The sequence below is a fragment of the Podarcis pityusensis genome (assembly GCF_964106645.2).
Source record: "Podarcis pityusensis genome assembly, chromosome: 6".
In the NCBI taxonomy this organism is placed as follows: domain Eukaryota; kingdom Metazoa; phylum Chordata; class Lepidosauria; order Squamata; family Lacertidae; genus Podarcis; species Podarcis pityusensis.
The window spans coordinates 83,930,528-83,952,300 of NC_138030.1; the positions used below are offsets into that span (position 1 = coordinate 83,930,528).

Here is a 21,773-nt window from a genome sequence, read left to right on the forward strand (position 1 = left end):
CAGACTAAAAACAAGAAAAGTTAAAAACAGAGGAATAGAAACCCCAACATTTTAAAAAATATATTATTATTAGAATCAGAAAAATCTTTATTTGCATCAGCCACCAGCCATAGCAATAAAATAAAATGGACTGAAGATAGAGGTAAAAATTTAACTATAGAAAATTCATTTTGGGGGTTTACATCAATAATCAAATAATAGATAATATTAATATTGATTGATACCCCGCCTTCCCCCCTGCCCCCACGACAGGGACTCAGGGCGGCTTACAGACTAAAAGAAGAAAAGTTAAAAACACAGAGGAACAGAAAGCCAAACATTAAAAAAAATATATATTATTATTAGAATCAAAAATATCTTTATTTGCATCAGCTACCAGCCATAGCAATAAAATAAAATGTGTTGAAGGTAGAGGTAAAAATTTAACTATAGAAAATATACTTTGGCGGTTTACATCAATAATCAAATAATAGATATTATTATTATTATTATTGATTGTTTGATTGATTGATACCCTGCCTCCCCACCCCACCCCCGTTGAGAGACTCAACAAGAAAAGTTAAAAACACAGAAAAATAGAAACCCCAACATTAAAAAAGGCAACAAGGAAGAATTAACTGAATTAAAATTTAGTCTCTCACAGAGACATACAGGAACATATTCCAAAACTGACAGAACTCAGCCGCCTCGGAGCCCTTCGCCCCGCCCCCTCGTGACGCCGCGCGCGCCTGCGCAGTTCGGAGGCCGCCGCCTGCGCCTGCGCCTCTCTGCCCTCAGCCTCCGCCTGCCGCCTCTCCATCCCTCGCTCTCTCCGTCTCCCTGGCAACGGCGCCTTCCCCGCCCCCTCTGCCCCCCCCGATGTCCGCCGGCGACGGGCGCCCCTCGCAGCCCCCCTCGCGCTTCAGCACCGCTGCCGCCGCCATGCAGGGGGAGGACGCCCGGTACCTCAAGAGGTAGAGCGCCTCAGGGCCTGGTGTTAAGGGAGCGGCCGCGAAACGGCCCCCCTCCCCCCCCCGCCGGCCGAGCATCCTCTCCTTCTCTCCCCTCACCCCCCCTCAGATGTCAACGAGTTGGGGGGGCGGGAGGGGCGCCGGTGAGGGGGTCGCGGAGAGGTTTGGGGTGGGGGGCTGTGGGGCGTGAGGTGGTGGGAGGTGGAGAAAAAGCCAGGCTGGGGGAGGGGAGAGAAGATGGCGGTGGGTTTAGGGAGAAGGTGAGGGTCCTTGGGGTGGGGTGGGAGGAGAAGGTGAGGGTGGGTTGGGGGGAGAAGTTGGTGGTGGGTTTGGGGAGAAGGTGAGGGTGGGGGAGAAGGTGAGGGTGGGGTGGGGGAGAAATTGAGGGTCCGTGGGGTGGGATGGGGGGAGAAGTTGTGGTGGGTTTGGGGAGAAGGTGAGGGTGGGGTGGGGGAGAAAGTGAGGGTCCGTGGGGTGGGGTGGGGGGAGAAGTTGTGGTGGGTTTGGGGAGAAGGTGAGGAGGGTCCTTGGGGTGGGAGCAGAAGTTGGTGGTGGGTTTGGGGAGAAGATGTGGGTCCTTGACGTGGGGGGAAGAACGTGAGGGTGGGTTGCGGGAGAAAGGGAGGGTCCTTGAGGTGGGGGAGAGAACTTAGTGGGATGGAGGAAGCTGCCTCAGGTTGAGTCAGACCATTGGCTCATCTTACGCCGTATTGGGTCCCCTTCAGGTGTTGGATGGAACTCCCATCATTCTTAGCCAACTTCTTCTTTGGTGATCACTCGTAGCCGATTAATAAGATTGCCTTCCAGGAACATGGTCTTAACAGTGAGTCCGTAAGTGACTGTGGAGGCCAGTTCTGGATCCACACGTCCTTCCACAGTGAGGAGATAGGTTTCCGGGTGGGAGTTGATCCCACCAAGCGTACCTTCCTCTTAGCATGTTTCTCCCTTTCATCCTGAGTTCGAGCATCTTCAAAGCCCATGACACCTTTGGTAAAGGCTGTTCTCCAATTGGGGCGCTCGCAGGCTAGTGTTTCCCAGTTGTCAGTGTTTATACTACATTTCTAAAGATTTGCCTTGAGAGAGTCTTTAAACCTCTTCTGTTGACCACCAGCATTACGCTTTCCATATTTAAGTTCAGAATAGAGTAGTTGCTTTGGAAGATGATCATCAGGCATCCGAACAAAGTGAACAATCCAACAAAGTATATGTTGAAGAATCATTGCTTCGACACTGGTGATCTTTGCTTCTTCCAGTACACTGGCATTAGTTCGCCTGTCTTCCCAAGAGATGTGTAAAAATTTTCGGAGACACCGTTGATGGAATCTTACGAGGAATTGGAGTTTATAAGTGGTCCATGTTTAGCCAGCATGGCAAGTGGTCAGGAGATGATGGGACTTGTACTTCAGGGACATCCAGGGTTTCAAGCAGGGATCTCTCCCAATCCTGTCTGGAGAGGCCAGCCCCAGCGTAAAAACTAGGTGCAAAAAATGGCTCTTTAAAACTAAGGTTGCTGTGGCTGAAACAGAGTGTGTGGCTGCTATTTTGGGGGCAAGACAACTCTAAAGTCTTATTTTCCAAACAATGGGCTGACCGCAATCGATTATCAGTTCAACATCTGGCTGGTTCTGAGGATGACCTTGAACTGGGTTAAGAACGCTGAGAACTTGAAGAAGAAAAGTCCCTTGATCCAATGACAGTCCATGTATATATTGGCCTATTCTGAGCTCTCTTTTTTTAACACTGACTGCTCCTGCTCAGGGCTCAAGCTGCACAGAAAAAGCAATTTGGTTCCAGAAATTCATTCTGATTGTGCAGATAAAAGATAATAATAATTTTATTATTTATACTCTGCCCGTTTGGCTGGGTTTCCCCAGCCACTCTGGGCAGCTTCCAGCACATATATAAAAACAGATGTCTTCTAAAAGTTGGGTAGTAACTGATAAGATTTCTACAGGATGGGGTATTAGTGTGTGGAAGGAGTCCGGATCCAATGATCCCCAGGCATACATCTCCAGATGGTGAGAGATCAAGTGCCATCCTGGTACCCAGACATCTTCACTTGGTCGCAAGTGGTCGAAAGCTAAGTGTAAAATGCGCCTGGCACCTTGCTAATTTCGAACATTGGCCAGCGGGGGATTGGACCTGGGGGGACCATCTGCTCACAAGGCACATATTCTCTTCCACTGAGCGATAGGTGAGAGAGCTTGACAATGTCACAGGAAAGTGCTTTTGGAAGCTTTTGTACTGCTTCATGGCAAGAAGAAAGCAGACAGTTCAAGGGCATCTTTCTAAGACATGATACTTAGCAGAATAAACTTTAAATGTGAGGGCACTTTTCAGTGGCTGCTAACATTCATGTCTCTGAATGTTAGTTCCTGGGGAACAAGCAACGGGAGGGCTGTGACCTTCATTCCCTGTTTGTGAGACTTCTTTCTGATCACTGTTGGGTTTTGCAGCAGTCTAGCAGTATTTGATATATTTTTATGATCTTGTGCCTTGATAGTACACCTGGTAGATGGAAGGCCAAGCAGTGTGCTCAGCTTTATTTCTTCATCCATTACTGTGACAAAAAATAGGTGCTGATTGCTATCTGAAGTGTCATCCATGTATACTCTGAGACAGTTGCTTGAAATAGCATCTCCTGTATCAGTGGTTCCCAAACAACCCATCCGTGAAAATTGCTGAGGGTTTTGGTGGACCACAGTGTTTTTTCTGCCTGTTGTAGCAACTGAAATGTGTTGGGCTAGATGACACACCGGAGCACGTCAGTGGAGCTCATGGATGATGAATGATGCAAATATGGCCTGGAACTGGTAGATGCTGCTTTCCTAGAAACATCTCCATTTGCTAGCTCTCCATTTGTCAAAATAGGAATAGTAGTAACTGCCTCAGCTGACTATTCCAAGAATAAACAAAACAGTCTAAAGTACATTTTGCACTAAAAGTTCTGTGTAGGTAACAAAAAATTCTATTCACCTGAAAAAGGTGAGGAGAATTGTATCTGCTTGTTTTGGTGATGGGAAGCGGTAATTGGCTCTGTTATTCTTATTGTTCTAGGATCAGACGTTTTTCCTTATGGCTTTTTCATTAGAAATGGTTTTAATAGTAGTTGCACCCCACATTTCAGGAGCAAAAAATGACAGTAAGGCTTTGTACTGAGAGACAAAGCCGAGAAGTCTTATCCAAATGAAGAGAACAAAAAGGAACATACACTTTGGCCAAAGAAATACAAGCAAGTCAATAAGGGATGCTAAAAAGAAAAAAGGACTTTAGGAGCATATTGCTTAAAACATAAAAGACCAATAACAAACCAGTCTTTAAAGAAATACAATAGTAGCAGGAGACCGCCTAAGGAGGGCGGTAGGACCTTTGGATGTCAAGAGGGTTAAATATAAGTTGAACATACTGTATCAAATATATGTTTTTCTTATCACCCAGCATAATTGCTACACGTAATTTGTCTTACTTAACAGGAAGGTAAAAGGGGGAAATATTGATGTACATCCATCAGAAAAGGCACTTATTGTTCACTATGAAGTGGAAGCTACCATCCTTGGGGAGATGGGAGATCCTATGCTGGGAGAGCGAAAGGAGTGTCAAAAAATGTAAGTGTATAGTATTCAGAAGTTCTTGTTAAAATACCTTTGATATCTAGCTTTTTTCATTTTTAAAGTTTCAAAAAGTTTAAATCAGGAAATTTGCGATAACCTAAATCAGTTGAGACTTGATTGAGCATATAGTAAACCATATCAACTCTACATAATATATAAAGAATTGGGAGGAGCGTTATTGGTTTGGTTTGGCTTTTGTTTATTTTTATTATGTATTTTGTGTTCTCATTTTGTATTTTAATGTTGTGGACCACCCTGTGATCTTCGCATGAAGGGCGGTAGACAAATATAATAGTAATAATAATAATATGTGTCAAAAAGATTTTCAAAAGCCAAATATTTCAGGAAAAAACAAAAAGCATAATATTCTAACCCAAAATGGCGGGGGAGAGCTGGAAAGTCCTTGTGGCTCGCTAGGAGACCCTCCCCTGAGCCCAAAGAAGATACCAATGATCCAAAAATCCAGAAAAAAAGACTCCAAGGGCTCCAAAATGGCATGTGGGAGCTCTTGCTCTCCTGTGCTACCCTGCTCAACAGCTGGGGGGGGGGGGACTGTATGTACTGCAGTGGGCTCCCCACAGAATGCAACCCCCATGTTAGTGGGGAGTCATCTGTATTTGAGATCTGCATCAGCTAAGAGTGAAAAATCTTGGATTATATTTTACAGCATCCGACTGAAGAGTCTCAATGCAAACACAGACATTTCTTCCCTGGCTCGGAAGGTGGTGGAGGAATGCAAGCTTATTCACCCCTCCAAACTAGCAGAGGTAGAACAGTTACTGTATTACCTGCAGAACCGCAGGGACACCTCATCGGCAAAAGGTGGGCAAAACAAAATTAAATGCCGACTTTGAAACGGTCTGTGGTGTAAGCACCTCTCACTTTTACCTGTTTATTGAAGGGAGAAGAGCAATGGTGAAGGCAGCCTCTCTTTCCACCAGATAAACAACTTTCTGTGGAAAACATAACCAGCCAAGTAGAAGAACACTAAAATATGAATACGTTTTTCATTAATCAAGCAATATCGCTGGCATTTTTGTTGTTGAAAATTCTTTCCCAAATGTGCATTTAGTGAGATAGAGAAAGATGCCGCATAATGCTTTCAACTCTGATCAGTGTTTATTTTGGGGGGAGGAGTGGAGAGGGAAGGTAGAAGGAAAGTCCTTAAGGTTGGGATCTTAAAAGATTGCATTAAATTGTAGCCCCCTGCAATGTCCTATTTACAGAGTATTTTACCCATGATTCCCAAGCTCAGCAATGGCCCCCACTAACAAAAATCCTGACTACACCCATGCTGCCTTTCTAATGGCAAATAATAACAAGTGTAAAGTTATTTGCTAGTAACTACTTCTCAAAATTAAATACAGTTTCTCATAATGTCAAAATCAACATCGTGACATAACATATTAAAAATGTAGCTTATTCAGTTAACCACCAAGTCCGGCATGTACAAAATGCAATTCCTATTTTGTCAGTCCCGTAGTATATTCATTTCTTCATCTTCTCTTGTATATTTCTATCTGACGGAGAGTACTATGGAATAGTCTTCTAAGTGTCTAATGATGATGATAAGGTTGGTAGACATGAGAAACGCTCTGGTAGATGCTGGCACAGGCAGACGAGACAAGAATTCCTGGCTATTCCTCTGTTTCGCCCCAAGGGGCTTCATCATTCATTCATTTCAATTGATTTTGCGTAATATAGGCATTCTAATGGTTTTGCCTTTCTAATGGCAGCTGCTCCTCTGGAATGACATTCTTTAGGTTGCGATGAGCTGCTGCTAGGAGGGATAGTGTCCCCTTAGGTGTGTCCAGAGAAGCAGTTTGTGTGCTCTTTTCTTTTGTGCGTAACCTAAGTGGTAATCTGTAATAATGGACTAGACTGATACGCTGACCTCAAAATACGTCTACCTAGAAATCAGTAAAATATGGATTTCAATGGAACTTCCCCAAGCATGCATAGGCCTTTGGCATGTATGAATGCCACTGACTCAGCACTTTTCAGTTCTCCTCCAAATCCTTTTTTGAGCTGAACATAAATAGACGGTTTAAAATAAAGCGAGAACGTTAAAGGAGCCTTTATTGCTATAACCCTGTTTTCTTTCCATAGAAAAGAAGGAAAAATCCAATAAGCCAAAAGACCCACCACCTTTTGAAGGGATGGAGGTAGGCATTGTTAAAGTTAGAGGGTTTTAAATATTGTATAGTTAAACTTTTCTGTCATCTCATTGACTTGTTTGGAATGAATTCATCTATTCTAGATGAATTTTAAAAATTACTGAAAGATGCAGTAGTACATGATATTAATGTACTTCATAACCATTTTGTAAAATTGCAAAATAGTGAATTCCTTCCTTGAAGGGGTTTTAAGCTGAGGTTGGATGGCCATTTGTCATGGATGCTTTAGTTGAAATTCCTGCATTGCAGGGGGTTGGACTCGATGACCCTCAGGGTACCTTCCAATTCTACGATTCTATGATTCTATAGTGCTCTTTTGTTGTTGTTGTTTTTAAAAATTCAAACAATGTTTGATATAATTTTATACTGCTTATCTACTGTGTTTAATGATATGGAAACTGACACTTTACAAAATAAAATGATTAATTTGGGTAGCACATTCATGTTCATAATGGCTATCTTCCCCACCCCTGAAGTTTTCATTCATACTTATCTCTCAGTGTCTCATTTCAAACCTGTTTATACAAGATTTCATTCCTCACTAGCTACTTATACGAATTATCCTTTAAATGCAGTGGGGCTACTTATATGAAAAATAAGGAATGAATTTAAGTACTTGCAATTTGTTTTATGAATGCAATTTGTTTCCTGGCATGTCTGCAGTAGTTTTCTTTTGCTCTGCTTGATATTTTCAGATTGATGAAGTAGCCAATATCAATGACATGGACGAATACATTGAACTACTTTATGAAGATATTCCTGATAAAGTACGTGGCTCTGCACTCATTCTGCAGCTGGCCAGAAATCCTGATAATCTGGAAGAACTTCTGCTTAATGGTAATTTTAGGCTTATTTCTAACTTTCAGCTTGTGATGGGAATTTTGCCTCGGTAAATGGAGCAGGCTTAGTAGTCAGATTTTCAGATAAGCTTTTCAGATTTTTAGATAAGTGCTAACCGAAGGCCCTGGCATCATCCAAAGAAGGAAGACAAAAACAAGAACAGCAGTCGCTACATATGCGGTAAAACCATGATCAAATCCACCAAAACTTCTTAAGGCACAGACTAAAAAGTAATTCTCAAAAAAATGTGCAAATTAGTTCTCAGAGTCCCCTTTGCAATTGACCGCTAGCCCATCCAGTTCTTTCTTCCTAATCTTCCTAGCCAGTGCTTTTTTTCTAGGGGGGACGCAGGGGTACGCATGCCCCTAAACATTTTGTAAATCTAAGTTTGGCCTCATTGAGGGGCAGTATTTCAATATGAGTAGGAAAATGAGACTACCCCTAAACATTTTTAAAGAAAAAAAGCACTGTTCCTAGCTGCTAGGGCAGGGGTCAGCAACCTTTTTCAGCCGTGGGCTGGTCCACCGTCCCCCAGACCATGTGGTGGGCCAGACTATATTTTTTTGGGGGGGGGGGGAATATACAAATTCCTATGCCCCACCAATAACCCAGAGATGCATTTTAAATAAAAGGACAAATTCTACTTATGTAAAAACACGCTGATTCCCAGACCGTCCGCGGACTGGATTGAGAAGGCGATTGGGCCGCATCCGGCCCACAGGCCTTAGGTTGCCTACCCCTGTGCTAAGGCATAGAGAGACACCTTATAAGTCACAGAGTCATCCGTATCACTCAGCAGCCATTTCACCCTCTCCGCCCTGGTTAGACTTAGTAGTCTTGATGCATGTTTGTTAGGTTTAGCTTAATTACTTATTTTTCAATATGCATATGCATCACTCTGCCTCACAGTTACTTGAACCAGGAATATTTTAGCCACTGGTTTGCAAAACTACAGTGGTGCCCCGCAAGACGAATGCCTCGCAAGACGGAAAACCCGCTAGACGAAAGGGTTTTCCGTTTTGGAGGTGCTTCGCAAAACGAATTTCCTATGTGCTTGCTTCGCAAGATGAAAATGTCTTGCGAGTTCCTGCGGGGTTTTTTTCCTTTCCCCCCCCCCCTTTTTCCCAAGCCGCTAAACCGCTTATCAGCTGATGGCTAAGCCGCTTAACAGCTGATGCTAAGCCGCTTATCAGCTGATCGTTAAGCCGCTTATCAGCTGATCGTTAAGCCGCTTATCAGCTGATCGTTAAGCCGCTTATCAGCTGATCCACTAAGCCCGCTAAGCCACTAATACTGTAGCACTAATCCGCTAATGGGCTTGCTTCGCAAGACGAAAAATCCCGCAAGACGAAGAGACTCGCGGAACGGATTCTTTTCGTCTTGCAAGGTACCACTGTATGTTCCCTTGAGACACAGAATTCTAACTTCTAGCGGTGAGAAGCTGAAGTGGAAGCTCTTTAGACACTGACTGTCTTGTTCTGGTGTTGGCTTCTTTTGCTTTGATTTCTGGCTCCCAGTCTTTATACCTCTCCATCTTTGCTCCTTGCTATTTTTCGTCTTTATCTTTTTTAATTTTTAAAAAATTATTTATTAAATTTGTATAGCGTCCTAATACCCGTAGATCTCAGGACAGTTCACAACTTAATACTACACAAAATACATAAGAACAAAGACAAACCAGTAATACCCCCTTACACAACACATTTAAAAGGGCATTGGATGTCAGTCAGCCAAAGGCCTGGTTAAAGAGGAACGTCTTCACCTGGTACCTAAAGGTGTATAATGAAAGCGCCATGCGAACCTCCCTGGGGAGAGCATTCCACAAATGGGGAGCCATCGTGGAAAAGGCCTGTTCTTGTGTTGCCACCCTCCAGACCTCTTCTGGAGGAGGCACACGAAGAAGGGCCTCAGAGGATGATCTCAGGTTGCAGCTAGGTTCATATGGAGAGAGGCGGTCCTTGAGGTCCTGAGCCATTTCAGGCTTTATAGGTCAAAACTAGCACTTTGAAATGGGCCCAGAAACTAATTGGTAGCCAATGCAGTCAGGCCAGGATCGGTGCAATATTCTCAAACCACCTTGCCCAGCTGAGCAATCTGGCTGCTGAATTCTGTACTCACTGAAGTTTCTGAGCTGTCTTCAGAGGCAGCCTTAATGTATAATGCTTTGCAGTAATCTAAGCTAAGAGGTTGGTTCCCATTCCTGCTTTCTGCACTAACGCAAACTTGCTTGCCATTTTTGTGTGCCTAGATAGCATATTGTAAAGCAAGTTCTAGAGCAGGGGTCTGCAACCCGCGGCTCCGGAGCCGCATGTGGCTCTTTTACACCTTTGCCGCGGCTCCGGGGCGGATACTAGCCAGGGGAGGAGGCGCATTGTGCGCCCCGACACTCCCCACTGTGGCGGGCGCTGTGCTGGCTGTGATGTCGCATGGGGGCGGTGCATGCGTTAGTCACGCACCGTCCCGACGTCACCTTCCCGCCCGCCCGATACATTGTAAGGGGCATGTACGCTGGTCACTGCATTGAAAGGGGGCATGTACGCTGGTCACTGTTTTGAAGGGGAGTGAAGAACGCACACACACAAAAAGGTAACTTGTTAATTTAACGTTTATTTCTATGAGGAGGAGTAATTCTGAGGGATCAAACAAAGAAATAATAAAAAAGTGACAAAAATGTTATTTTTATAATGACGAGTTTTGCGGCTCCCAGTTTTTTTTTCTTCGGAAACGGGTCCAAGTGGCTTTTTTTGTCTTAAAGGTTGCAGACCCCTGTTCTAGAGGGATACTAATCTAAAGTAACATGGCAGGATATATTTTGTGGCTAAGTGCATGTTTCAGATGGTCTTAGGGGGCAAGAATGTTTGCTTCCTGATGCAATGTAATCCGCAGCTGAGACTGATCATACTCTCCCCCTTCTTTAGAAACTGCACTGGGTGCTTTGGCCAGAGTTCTACGAGAGGACTGGAAACAAAGTGTAGAACTTGCTACTAATATCATTTATATTTTCTTCTGCTTCTCTAGGTATGTCACATAATTTTTAATGTATATGAATGTATTCTGAAAATTTTTTATATATATATATACATACGTATATATATATATATATACATACGTATATATATATATATATATACATACATACATATTTATATATATATACATACTGTCAGGGAACTGCCATCGGAAGGAAGGGAAGTGAAAGGGCTCACACAGGTTGGGAGAGACTCAGCAGCTGAAGAGGGAACCAGTAGGGGGAGAGGAGCTGGGCTGAGGGAAAGGGAGCTGGAGGGATGGCTCAGAGACACTTCCAGCGAAAACAGTGGGGAGGTTTCAGGACCTCCTGTAGGGACACCCACTCCTCGCCGGAAACTGTCACGCAGAGAGTCCAGAAGACGTGTTTCCGTTAAGGAGCTTTTATGTTGGAAGCGATTCCGAAAGCAACCACTGTCGGAATCTGCCAGCGACTGACGGAGCCATGTTTAAGGGGCTCCGTTACAGACAGAGGTTTGCAAACTTGACCAAACTCTGAGGGACTAGGATTTTACACACAAGCAGCTCATCGTCCCATCACAGCATTCCGACAGTCTTCGTGAGCAGCTTGTGCAGGAGAAGGCATCATGAGCAACCCAGCCGGAACCGGAGAAGCAGGAGCTGGAGCGGGTCCAAGCCTGGAAGAAAGGTACCGGGTGTTGGAGGTCCAGCTAGCGCTGCAGACGGCGAGGCTTGAGGAGAGGAGGGCTCAGGATGCAGACAAAAAGGGGAAAGACACCCAGCTCGTCAGAAAGGTACCAGGATTGGTGCAGAAGTTTGGGGGGGAGCCCAAAGACTATCATGGCTTTCGGACAGAGATGCAATATGCCCTCAATCTGCAGTTTGATGAATTCCCTGACGAGGAATCAAGAGTGGCTTTCGTGATTGGGCATCTTGAAAAGGGGGCGAGAGACTGGGTTAGACCCCTGATGGCAGCGAATAGTGACGTCCTAAAGGACACGATGAAGTTCTTTCGCGCCATGGATCTGATGTTTTCCAGCGATATTGAACAGGGAGTGGTCCGCAGACAGTTAATGGCTTGCAAACAGGGGAGCCGATCTGTCCGTGAGTACTGGACTGAATTCACCATGTTGATCCATAAATTGGGGTGGGATCTATCGGCGGAACCCATTCAAATGCTTTTTGAAGAAGGGCTTTCTTCGGCTGTGAAAGACGAACTTTCCCGGGCGCCCAGGGCGGAGTCTATGGACCAGCTGACCAAATCAGCGCTGACCATAGGAGCGCGCCAGGAGGCGAGAGCATTGGAGAGGCGGGAAGGGAAGGGGGAACGTTGGAAGGAGTTCCGCATTCCAGACATTCCAGAGCCAACTTTCCCGCCGGCAGAGCCGATGGAAATCGGAACAGCGCGCGCGCGCGCAGTTTCAAAGCCCAGTGAGGGGGGAAAGAAGGAGGGAAAAGGCGCCCGGAAATGCTATCTCTGCCAACAGCCAGGTCACTTTGCCAGAGTCTGCCCCCAGAGGAAGGAATGGCAAGGGATGGTAGGAGCTGTGGAGGGAAGAGAGGAAGAAATACCGAAGCAAGTAAAAGCCAACGCCTGGCTGCCACCGTCGGGGCACAGCAGTCAGGCCAAAGAGCAGTGAAAGTGCCCACGCCAGAACCTCCTAAACCCGCCCTAGTGATAGAAGTGGCGCTAGAGCTGCCAAACGGACACCCTCTAAAGATAAAGGCGCTGTTGGACTCAGGCAGCTCCTGCAATTTCATGAGCAAAGAGTTTGCAGCTGAACACCAGATACAGACGATCCCTTTAAGCAACCCCCTGCAGGTGACCACGATCGATGGCAGGGAGCTGTTGGGAGGAGAAGTCAGCTTGCAGACCGTCCCAATGATAATGAAGGTGGCAAGGCACACCGAACTGATAGCGTTTAATGTGGCCACCTTGGGAGGAGCTCCCATTATATTGGGGATGAGCTGGCTAGCGTTACATGATCCGCTGGTGGGCTGGCATCAGAGAGTGGTTTCTTTTGGTTCAGCACATTGCTTAGAACACTGCAAAGAGGGAAAGGGTTTGGCAGGGGCCCAAGCCACCCTAGCAGGGACTGAAGTAACGGAGAACGTGAAGGTACCACGACAATACGCAGATCTCCGCGACGTCTTCAGCGAAAGGGAAGCTGACCAATTACCCCCGCATAGACCCTTTGACTGTCAAATCAATTTACTCCCTGGGGCACAGCTCCCTGTAGGCAAGCTGTACGCCATGTCAGACAGAGAGATGCAGGAGCTAAGAGAGTTCATTGACAAGAACCTGAAGAGAGGGTTCATCAGAGAGTCCAGGGCGGTGGGGGGCAGCCCAGTGTTTTTTGTGGATAAAAAAAACACGAACAAGCCGAGGCTTGTGTGTGACTTCAGGGCCTTAAATGCAGTGTCAGAACCAGTGGCTTTCCCTATGCCCAGGATTGACGACATTTTGACAAGGGTCAGGAAGGGAAAGATTTTTACTAAACTGGACCTAAGGGGGGCGTACAACCTGATACGAATAAGGAAGGGGGATGAATGGAAAACCACCATGTTCACCCCTTTGGGGGCATTTGAATATTTAGTTATGCCCTTCGGCCTACAAGGAGGCTCCGCGTGCTTTCAATCGTTTATGAACCACGTCCTGGGGCCTTTGCTTTACAAGAATTGTGTGGCCTTCTTAGACGACGTGTTGGTGTATTCTGAGAATGAGGAGCAGCATGTGAGAGACGTCAGAGAAGTGTTGAGCAGGCTGCAAGCCAACCAGCTGTGGGTGAAACTGGAGAAGTGTCAGTTTCATACCAAGGAGGTGGAATTCCTGGGGTATCGCCTGTCAGACAAGGGATTGGCCATGGATCCCGGCAAGGTCCAGGCGGTGCTGGAATGGAAAACACCCAAAACAAGGAAGGATGTGCAGAGGTTCCTAGGATTTGGGAACTTCTATCGTAAGTTCATCCGAAACTTTGCCCACCTGACGGCGCCCATTACGGACTGTCTCAGCAGTAAGAAGAAGTTCGTTTGGACTGAGGAGGCGGAGCGAGCATTTGAGGAACTAAAAAGGGCCTTCGCCTCGGAACAACAACTCCTGCATGTGGATTTACAAAAACCGATGAGAGTGGAAACTGACGCATCAGACAGAGCGATTGGGGCGGTGCTTCTGCAGCCAGGGAAGGAGGAGTCAGAGTGGAGACCGTGTGCCTTTTTTTCGCGAAAGCTGAACAAATCCGAGAGGAACTACACGGTGTATGACCGAGAACTACTAGCCATTCATGAGGCGTTCCGGAGATGGAGGCACCTGCTAATTGGCGCACAACATAAGGTGCAAGTGTGCACTGACCACAAGAACCTAGAGTATTGGAGGACGGCACGAGTGCTCAACCAACGGCAAGTGAGATGGGCCCAGGAGTTCTCCAAATTTAACTTTGAGATTTGTTACGTGCCAGGCCCAGAGAACATTAGGGCGGACGCTCTCTCACGCAAACCTGAATATTTGGAGGAGGAGGGAGCACCCGAAGAGAGACATGTCATTCCAGAGGACCGCTGGGTGTGTGGGGCGGCATTGGTGGGACAAAGAGAACTGGTAGAGGAAACAGAGAATGATGAATACGCCCAGAATAAGCTCAGAGGTCTTAGGGGTGAGGGAGAGGAACCAGGGGGTTTCGAGGAAAGAAATGGAGCTTTGTATTACAAAGGGGCACTGTATATCCCTGAAGGAGACTTAAGGGGGAGGGTACTCAAGCAGTTGCACGACAGCCCCACGGCGGGGCATTTTGGACAACACAAAACCATGTGGTTGGTCACCAGGGAATTTTGGTGGCCTAAGGTGAGGGAAGATGTACGGGAGTATGTAAGAGGGTGTGAGCAATGCCAGCGAGCCAAAGGGGAGAGGCGGGCACCGGCGGGGCTATTAGAACCCTTACCAACCCCAGAACGACCTTGGGAGGCAGTGTCGATAGATTTTATGACTGATCTGCCGAAGTCCAAGGGGAAAACAGCCATCATGGTGGTGGTAGACCTACTAACAAAGATGTGCCACTTTGTAGCCTGCTCGCATGCAGTCACGGCGGAAGAGACAGCGAAGTTATTTGTAGAACACATTTTTAGGTTGCACGGGGTGCCATTGAGGGTGGTCTCAGACCGAGGAAAACAATTTACTTCCAGGTTCTGGAGGAAGCTCATGAGCTTACTGCAGGTGGAGGTCAACTTTTCGACTGCCCGGCACCCTGAAACCAACGGGCAGGCGGAAAGAGCAAACGGGGTCCTCCAGCAATACCTGAGGTGTTATGTCAATGACAGAGAGAATGACTGGGTAGAAAAGTTGGCGCTGGCGGAATTTGCCTACAACAATGCCGAGAATGTGTCCACAGGGATGAGCCCCTTCTTGGCTAATTATGGGTGTCATCCCAGGGCTTTCCCAGGGGGAGAAGGGGAGAGATGGGGTGTCCCGGCAGCCGAGCATTTTGTAGAAGAAATGGAAGCAATCCATCGTCAGCTCCAACTCAACTTAGAAAGGGCGAAGGAAGAATACAAGAGGCAGGCAGACAAGAACCGAAGGGAAGGTGAAACCATAAGGGTGGGAGATAGGGTGTGGCTGTCAACCCAAGGGTTGCCGTTCAAAGGAGGTTGTAAGAAATTAAGACCCAGGAGATTGGGTCCCTTTGAGGTCATTCAACAGGTCAACCCAGTGGCTTTCAGGCTCCGGTTACCCAACCACATGAAACTGCACCCAGTATTTCACAGGTCGTTACTGTCACCGTATGAGGGGGGACGAGAAGGGATGGCCACTCGGGGACCGGTCATAGAAGAAAGGGAATGCAGCAGCCATGTGGCAGAAATCCTCGACGCCAGATGGAAGGGGGATCAGGTGGAGTATTTGGTAGCGTGGGAAGGAGAACCGGAGTCAGAAAACACTTGGGTAATGGCAGAAGATATCAATGACGAGGTATTGATAGAAACGTTCCATCAAAGGTTCCCAAGGAAACCTCAGCCTGTGGAGAGGTTCCGGAGGGAATACTTTGGGACCACCGATGAGGAGGAGGAGTTGGAAGGATTCTCGGAATCGGAAGGGGAAGGGGAGATGGACTCTGAGGAGGAGGAGTACTTCGAGACCAGGAACCGCAACAGGTGGAGAGAAGTGTTCGGGACATCGGAAGATGAAGGAAGTTCATTCCGGGGTTTTGCCTCCTCACCGCCCGTAGAGGAGGGGGCGAGAGGGGATGAAGGGGGCCCTGGAGGGGAGGTGGATGTCAGGGAACTGCCATCGGAAGGAAGGGAAGTGAAAGGGCTCACACAGGTTGGGAGAGACTCAGCAGCTGAAGAGGGAACCAGTAGGGGGAGAGGAGCTGGGCTGAGGGAAAGGGAGCTGGAGGGATGGCTCAGAGACACTTCCAGCGAAAACAGTGGGGAGGTTTCAGGACCTCCTGTAGGGACACCCACTCCTCGCCGGAAACTGTCACGCAGAGAGTCCAGAAGACGTGTTTCCGTTAAGGAGCTTTTATGTTGGAAGCGATTCCGAAAGCAACCACTGTCGGAATCTGCCAGCGACTGACGGAGCCATGTTTAAGGGGCTCCGTTACAGACAGAGGTTTGCAAACTTGACCAAACTCTGAGGGACTAGGATTTTACACACAAGCAGCTCATCGTCCCATCACACATACATATATATATATATATATATATATATATAAAATGAGGACGCTGAAGCACAGAGTAGAACCTCTCTATTGTTGCAACATCACTGATCTGTTTTTGTGTGTGTTAGACTGGCAATAGAAGTTTTGTTTCAAAGCCAGTCACCCTGCTCTGATTTTTTTTTATTGGTATTTTTCATAATGTAGTTTTTCTCAGTTTCATGGACTTATCACACACTACAAGATTGGGGCTCTCTGCATGAACATCATTGATCATGAATTGAAGAGGCATGAGCTGTGGCAGGAAGAACTCACGAAGAAGAAGAAAGCCGATATCCTTTCTGTAATTTTATCTTAGCCTTCACCTTAGCTTTGTTATCTGTAGTAGACAAGTGGACTGCAACACAGTGTTGTAGCATTTAGTGCTTCTGTTCAGAGTTCCAGCCAGTTAACCTCCTTCCCTTAAAAAATCCAGTCATTACTGTGTGTTCACTAAGCACGCTCAGTCTCCATTGGAGTATTTTGGGGTCCTCTCTTATGGTTCCTCCCCTAAAGTTCTGCAGGCCAGTTATTACTTCTCTTTAAGACTGGATAGTGTCATTTTGACTACATAAGGATGCACACCGATGGGATGAGCTCACTGTTCATTATAGGGATGAGACAGCGAATTGCCTTAGACTAATCTGATTGCTTTGGGACACGGGTGGCGCTGTGGGTTAAACCACAGAGCCTAGGACTTGCCGATCAGAAGGTCAGCGGTTCGAATCCCCGCAACAGGGTGAGCTCCCGTTGCTCGGTCCCTGCTCCTGCCAACCTAGCAGTTCAAAAGCACGTCAAAGTGCAAGTAGATAAATAGGTACCACTCTGGCGGGAACATAAATGGCGTTTCCGTGCGCTGCTCTGGTTTGCCAGAAGCGGCTTAGTCATGCTGGCCACATGACCCAGAAGCTGTACGCCGGCTCCCTCGGCCAATAAAGCGAGATGAGCGCCGCAACCCCAGAGTCGGTCATGACTGGACCTAATGGTCAGGGGTCCCTTTACCTTTACCTTTAATCTGATTGCTTTACTTCTAGAAGTTGTCAGATCCTAGCTTTGAATTGCATCAGACTGCTTGTACTCATGACTGAAGAGTTTCTGTTCTTTCTTTTTTTCCTGATGTGTTGAGCATATTCTTAACTCCCAGTGTTCACTTGATGAAGATCCTGATAATCAGACCCTGAAAAAAGAATATGAAAAAACCTTTAAAAAGTACCAGGGACTTGTTGTCAAGCAAGAGCAGCTACTTCGAGGTACAAATTCCTAATGTAGTAGTTACTTTCTCCGTTCTTAAGGGAAATGGTTGACAAGGACTCCAAGGTTGTTGATGTCCTTTTAACACTGAAGCTATTTGGGCTACTCAGAACTGCTATTTCAGCGAAGCTTATTTTGGTTTTGCAGCTATTAATAGCAGGTGGGCACCTTTGCTGAACTGTGGTGTTTTTTTTTACACCTGTTAAAAACATTTTCATTTCAGCAAGCTTACCCAGACTTGTTACTTTGTTACTGAAGTGTCATTGGTTGTTCCTAGAGTTGGTGAGGCCCATGTGTAACAACAAAAAACAGAGCTGTGTCATTGACCCAGTAGAGCAGGCACCCCCAACATGCGGCCCTCCAGATGTTTGGCCTACAACTCCCATGATCCCTAGCTAGCAGGACCAGTGGTCAGGGATGATGGGAATTGTAGTCCAAAACATCTGAAGGGGCAAAGGTTGGGGATGCCTGCAGTAGAGGTTGCACAGGCACTTTTTATTGGAAATGTAAATGCCTGCTGAAAACCTTTCTATTCCACAGGCCTATGCAGGCAATTAAGGACACATTTTTCTGCTATAGCTAGTTGATTTTTTGAAATAAATAAATGTATTATTATAAACCGCTTTGATTTTTTTAAAAAGGAAATAGCAGTATGTAAATTTGTTATAAATAAATTACATTTATTTATTTTTAAAGTTTGATTATTTTATTGATTTTTAAAATAAACATTTTAGACTCTCTTATGTAAACTGCTTAATATACTTTTTCGTTAAACAGCCTATCATTTCTATGTACAAATTCATCTGTTGAGAACAGCCCCCTTCTTTCAGGTTACATGAGGCCTGCATAGAGCTAAGGTCCTAGCACACTGCCAAGATCAACTAGGTATCAGCTAGTGACCATCAGAAAATGAGAAATTTCCAGCGTTTGTTTAAGAATTTGCGTACAGTATTGGAAGTGAAAAGGCGCTGAATGGATAGAATATATTGAACAGATAAAACTTTCTATGGAAATTTGATACTAGATCATGGATATTAATAGTACAGGAAAATGTGAACCCCGATATTCTTCTAAATATTGTTGGCACAGTCAAACCACTGTGTTAGCAATACCGAAGTGACCTTCCCTGGGCACAATGCCTAAATATGGTTGGATGTTATTACACAATTTGGAAGCATGTATAATCTTTTGTGGCACTTGGTTGAAGTATAGATAAGACTACACATCAATAGTGTATGAAATCTCTTAACGCTTTGTTCATTCATATAATTTAACTGGAGAATAGAATTTGCCTTTCATTATGAGTTGTAGAGTCCATTGATTTCAGTGGGATGTGTAACAAATAATACTGCCTGGGTATAGCTTATTATTATTTATGCTTATGGTGGAATGAACTTAAACCTTCTCCTTTAATTTATTTGAAATGTTTTCCTTTATTCAGATGTCTTACTGTAGGTAGCAGGTTTAGAAAGAGAGCCCATTTAACTTTAAGACCAACCATCAAATTCCAGCTCAACTGAAAGGCGTTTCTCTGCCTCTGGAACCTCCAGGGAAACAGTTCTGAGCAACCACTCAGTAAATGTGCTGCTTAAATATGGTTCACTGATGATTCTGTAAAGAGATAGGTGGTGCCCCGGTGGGGGGGGGGGGGAAAGGTCAACAACTTTGTCCAGATTTTCACTTTTGGGAATATGGCAACCCTAGGTAGGAGCCAAGCCATGTCTAATATTGTTACGATAATTGGTATAAATATTTGAGTTTATTTTTAAAAGACCAAGCTACATTTTTCCAGTAAACTAAAACACTTGAAATATATACAGTAGCTTACTTCCATCTTTTTGTTGTTGAAATCACTTAAGCATCAAAGAGGACACACTATGCTCAAGTGGCTCTCATTTCACTGAACCATACACAGGAGATGTTTGCAGTATCCAAAATCCTTGGAAATATTTCACATTCTTAGAAATGAATGAGCGCTACATTTTTTGTTTCTCAGTATTGTGATTTCTCTCCCCCCCCCCCACCCCCCAAATGTGCCAGTTGCCCTTTACCTGCTGTTGAACCTTGCGGAGGATACTCGTACTGAGCTGAAGATGAGGAACAAAAACATTGTCCACATGTTGGTGAAAGCTCTGGACCGGGATAACTTTGAGCTGCTGATACTGGTTGTGTCATTTCTGAAGAAACTCAGCATCTTCATGGAAAACAAAAATGATATGGTAAATCTTCTACCATTTTGCTGAAACCATGTTAGTTGTCTATGGAAAGCTAATCAACAAAAGGCAACATCATTGCTTTCCTGTTCTCCATTTGTACCTAGGTCTGCATTTGCAGTTTGCTTGAATTGGTATGGCGTTAGATCAATTAGTTTACAATGCCTAAGTATCTGGGAACTTGCACCTTCATGTACCTCACACAGGGAAAGATAAAAGCTCACTGGAAGTGTGCATGTCTTTCATGTATAGGAGTCCCTCACAACTCCAGGGCTTGGAAAGGTCTCTGTCTGATATGTTGAAATGCTATGGCCAATCACAGTAGATTTCTATGGGATCAACGGACAAATGGCTGACTTGGTGTATGCAGGCATGCCTTTTATCTGAATATATTAGGTTATTCAGAGGGTCGCGAGTGGCGCTGTGGGTTAAACCACAGAGCCTAGGACTTGCCAATCAGAAGGTCGGCGGTTCAAATCCCCGTGACGGGGTGAGCTCCCGTTGCTCGGTCCCTGCTCCTGCCCACCTAGCAGTTTGAAAGCACGTCAGAGTGCAAGTAGATAAATAGGGAACTCTCCGGTGGAAGGTAAACGGCGTTTCCATGTGCTGCTCTGGTTCGCCAGAAGCGGCTTAGTCATGCTGGCCACATGACCCGGAAGCTGCGGACAAACGCCGGCTCCCTCAGCCTATAGAGCGAGATGAGCGCTCAACCCCAGAGTCGGCCACGACTGGACCTAATGGTCAGGGGTCCCTTTACCTTTTTATTAGGTTATTCAAGACCAGCAATAGGGAGCCTATACCCCTTCAGATGTTGTTTGACTGCAACTCCGATCATTTATTTCAGCAGTTAAATAAAGGCAACTCCCCTCTTTTATGGGGGTTAAGTTCCGGAGCCCTACACACCTAATGGGGAGCACCGTCTAGACACCCTTTTGACGCCCTCCCTGCCACATTCGTTCCACCTAGATAAAAAATACTGCACCAAAAATATCCACAACTGGAATTGAAGGAGACATTGTGCTTAAACACTCTGGTTTTTGGGGGTTTTTTTTGCAACATTCTGAACTTTATGATATTATTATGTTTAAAATTCTGCAACAGATGCCTTGAATTCAGTTACTGAGTTCTTGCCTGTACCCTTCTATGACTCCCATTGATTTAAAAAGGGATGACAAAGACATTCTGATTGTTTTCTTTCTGTTTTGCTTCTTAGATTAAAGAAATAGGCATGCTTTTGCATAAAACTAGACAGAGTCTTGACATGTATCAGAGAAATGCTGCTGAGAAGAGAACTCTTGTTTACTGCCGGTCATGATCAAATGTCTCACTTTGCTCTGTCCTCTGTGCAGAAAACATGATATCGGGATATGATACTGCTCATAAGTCTTTGGAATATAGCTTTTAAAATGAATTAATTAAATCGTTGTGGCATTTAAAATGATATGCAGTTGAACATGACCTTCATACATCTGTTAAAGGGTAACATTTTGCTGCCTAGAATACACACAGTGTCTTGGTAGTTATAGTTTCATATAGTTAATTGTTTCATCTCACTCCTCCACCCCAGTTTTTACTAATTCTTTAATTGCATTCCTAAAGTTCTGAGCCTGTAGTATCACTTGAACAGGTTCTCTTTCCAGATGCTAAGCACTGCTGAACTTTGACTTAAGTATTGTTTATGTTTTGGTAACCTTCAGCCAGAAGCTGTTCATGAGGAAACTTCAGCAGACCTCTTTTTAGAAAAATAAAAATTACTGTATTTGAGGAGAAAATGCTTTGGAAGCCTTAAACTTTTAACTGTTGTTCCATTTTATGAAATCTTTGCAAGAAGGCTTTCAGAATTCTTACTTTCCTATGCTTCTAACACAGGTTGAAATGGATATTGTTGACAAACTGGTTAAAATGGTACCATGTGAACATGAAGACTTGCTGAACATTACTCTTCGACTCTTACTGAACCTTTCATTTGACACAGGCTTGAGAAATAAAATGGTACAAGTTGGGCTTCTTCCAAAACTCACTGCATTGTTGGGTAGGTTTTAGTCTTTTTCCACTACTCACT

General features: G+C 45.2%; 1 protein-coding gene across 2 annotated transcripts in view; it reads left to right on the forward strand.

Moving 5' to 3' along the window:
- The window catches only part of KIFAP3 (kinesin associated protein 3), an 81,027-nt gene that overhangs the window by 5,388 nt on the left and 53,866 nt on the right, over positions 1-21,773 (forward strand). Inside the window, exons 1-10 of one of the 2 annotated variants that reach the window (XM_081012127.1) lie at positions 760-953; positions 4,424-4,555; positions 5,229-5,383; positions 6,671-6,726; positions 7,434-7,575; positions 10,497-10,596; positions 16,416-16,540; positions 17,399-17,497; positions 19,539-19,717; positions 21,581-21,743. In XM_081012127.1, coding sequence (XP_080868253.1) covers positions 859-953; positions 4,424-4,555; positions 5,229-5,383; positions 6,671-6,726; positions 7,434-7,575; positions 10,497-10,596; positions 16,416-16,540; positions 17,399-17,497; positions 19,539-19,717; positions 21,581-21,743 — 1,246 coding nt within the window. In that variant the 5' untranslated portion in view covers positions 760-858. Of the gene's footprint in view, positions 1-759; positions 954-4,423; positions 4,556-5,228; positions 5,384-6,670; positions 6,727-7,433; positions 7,576-10,496; positions 10,597-16,415; positions 16,541-17,398; positions 17,498-19,538; positions 19,718-21,580; positions 21,744-21,773 lie in introns of those variants that run through there. The other variant, XM_081012128.1, reaches the window with a different exon arrangement.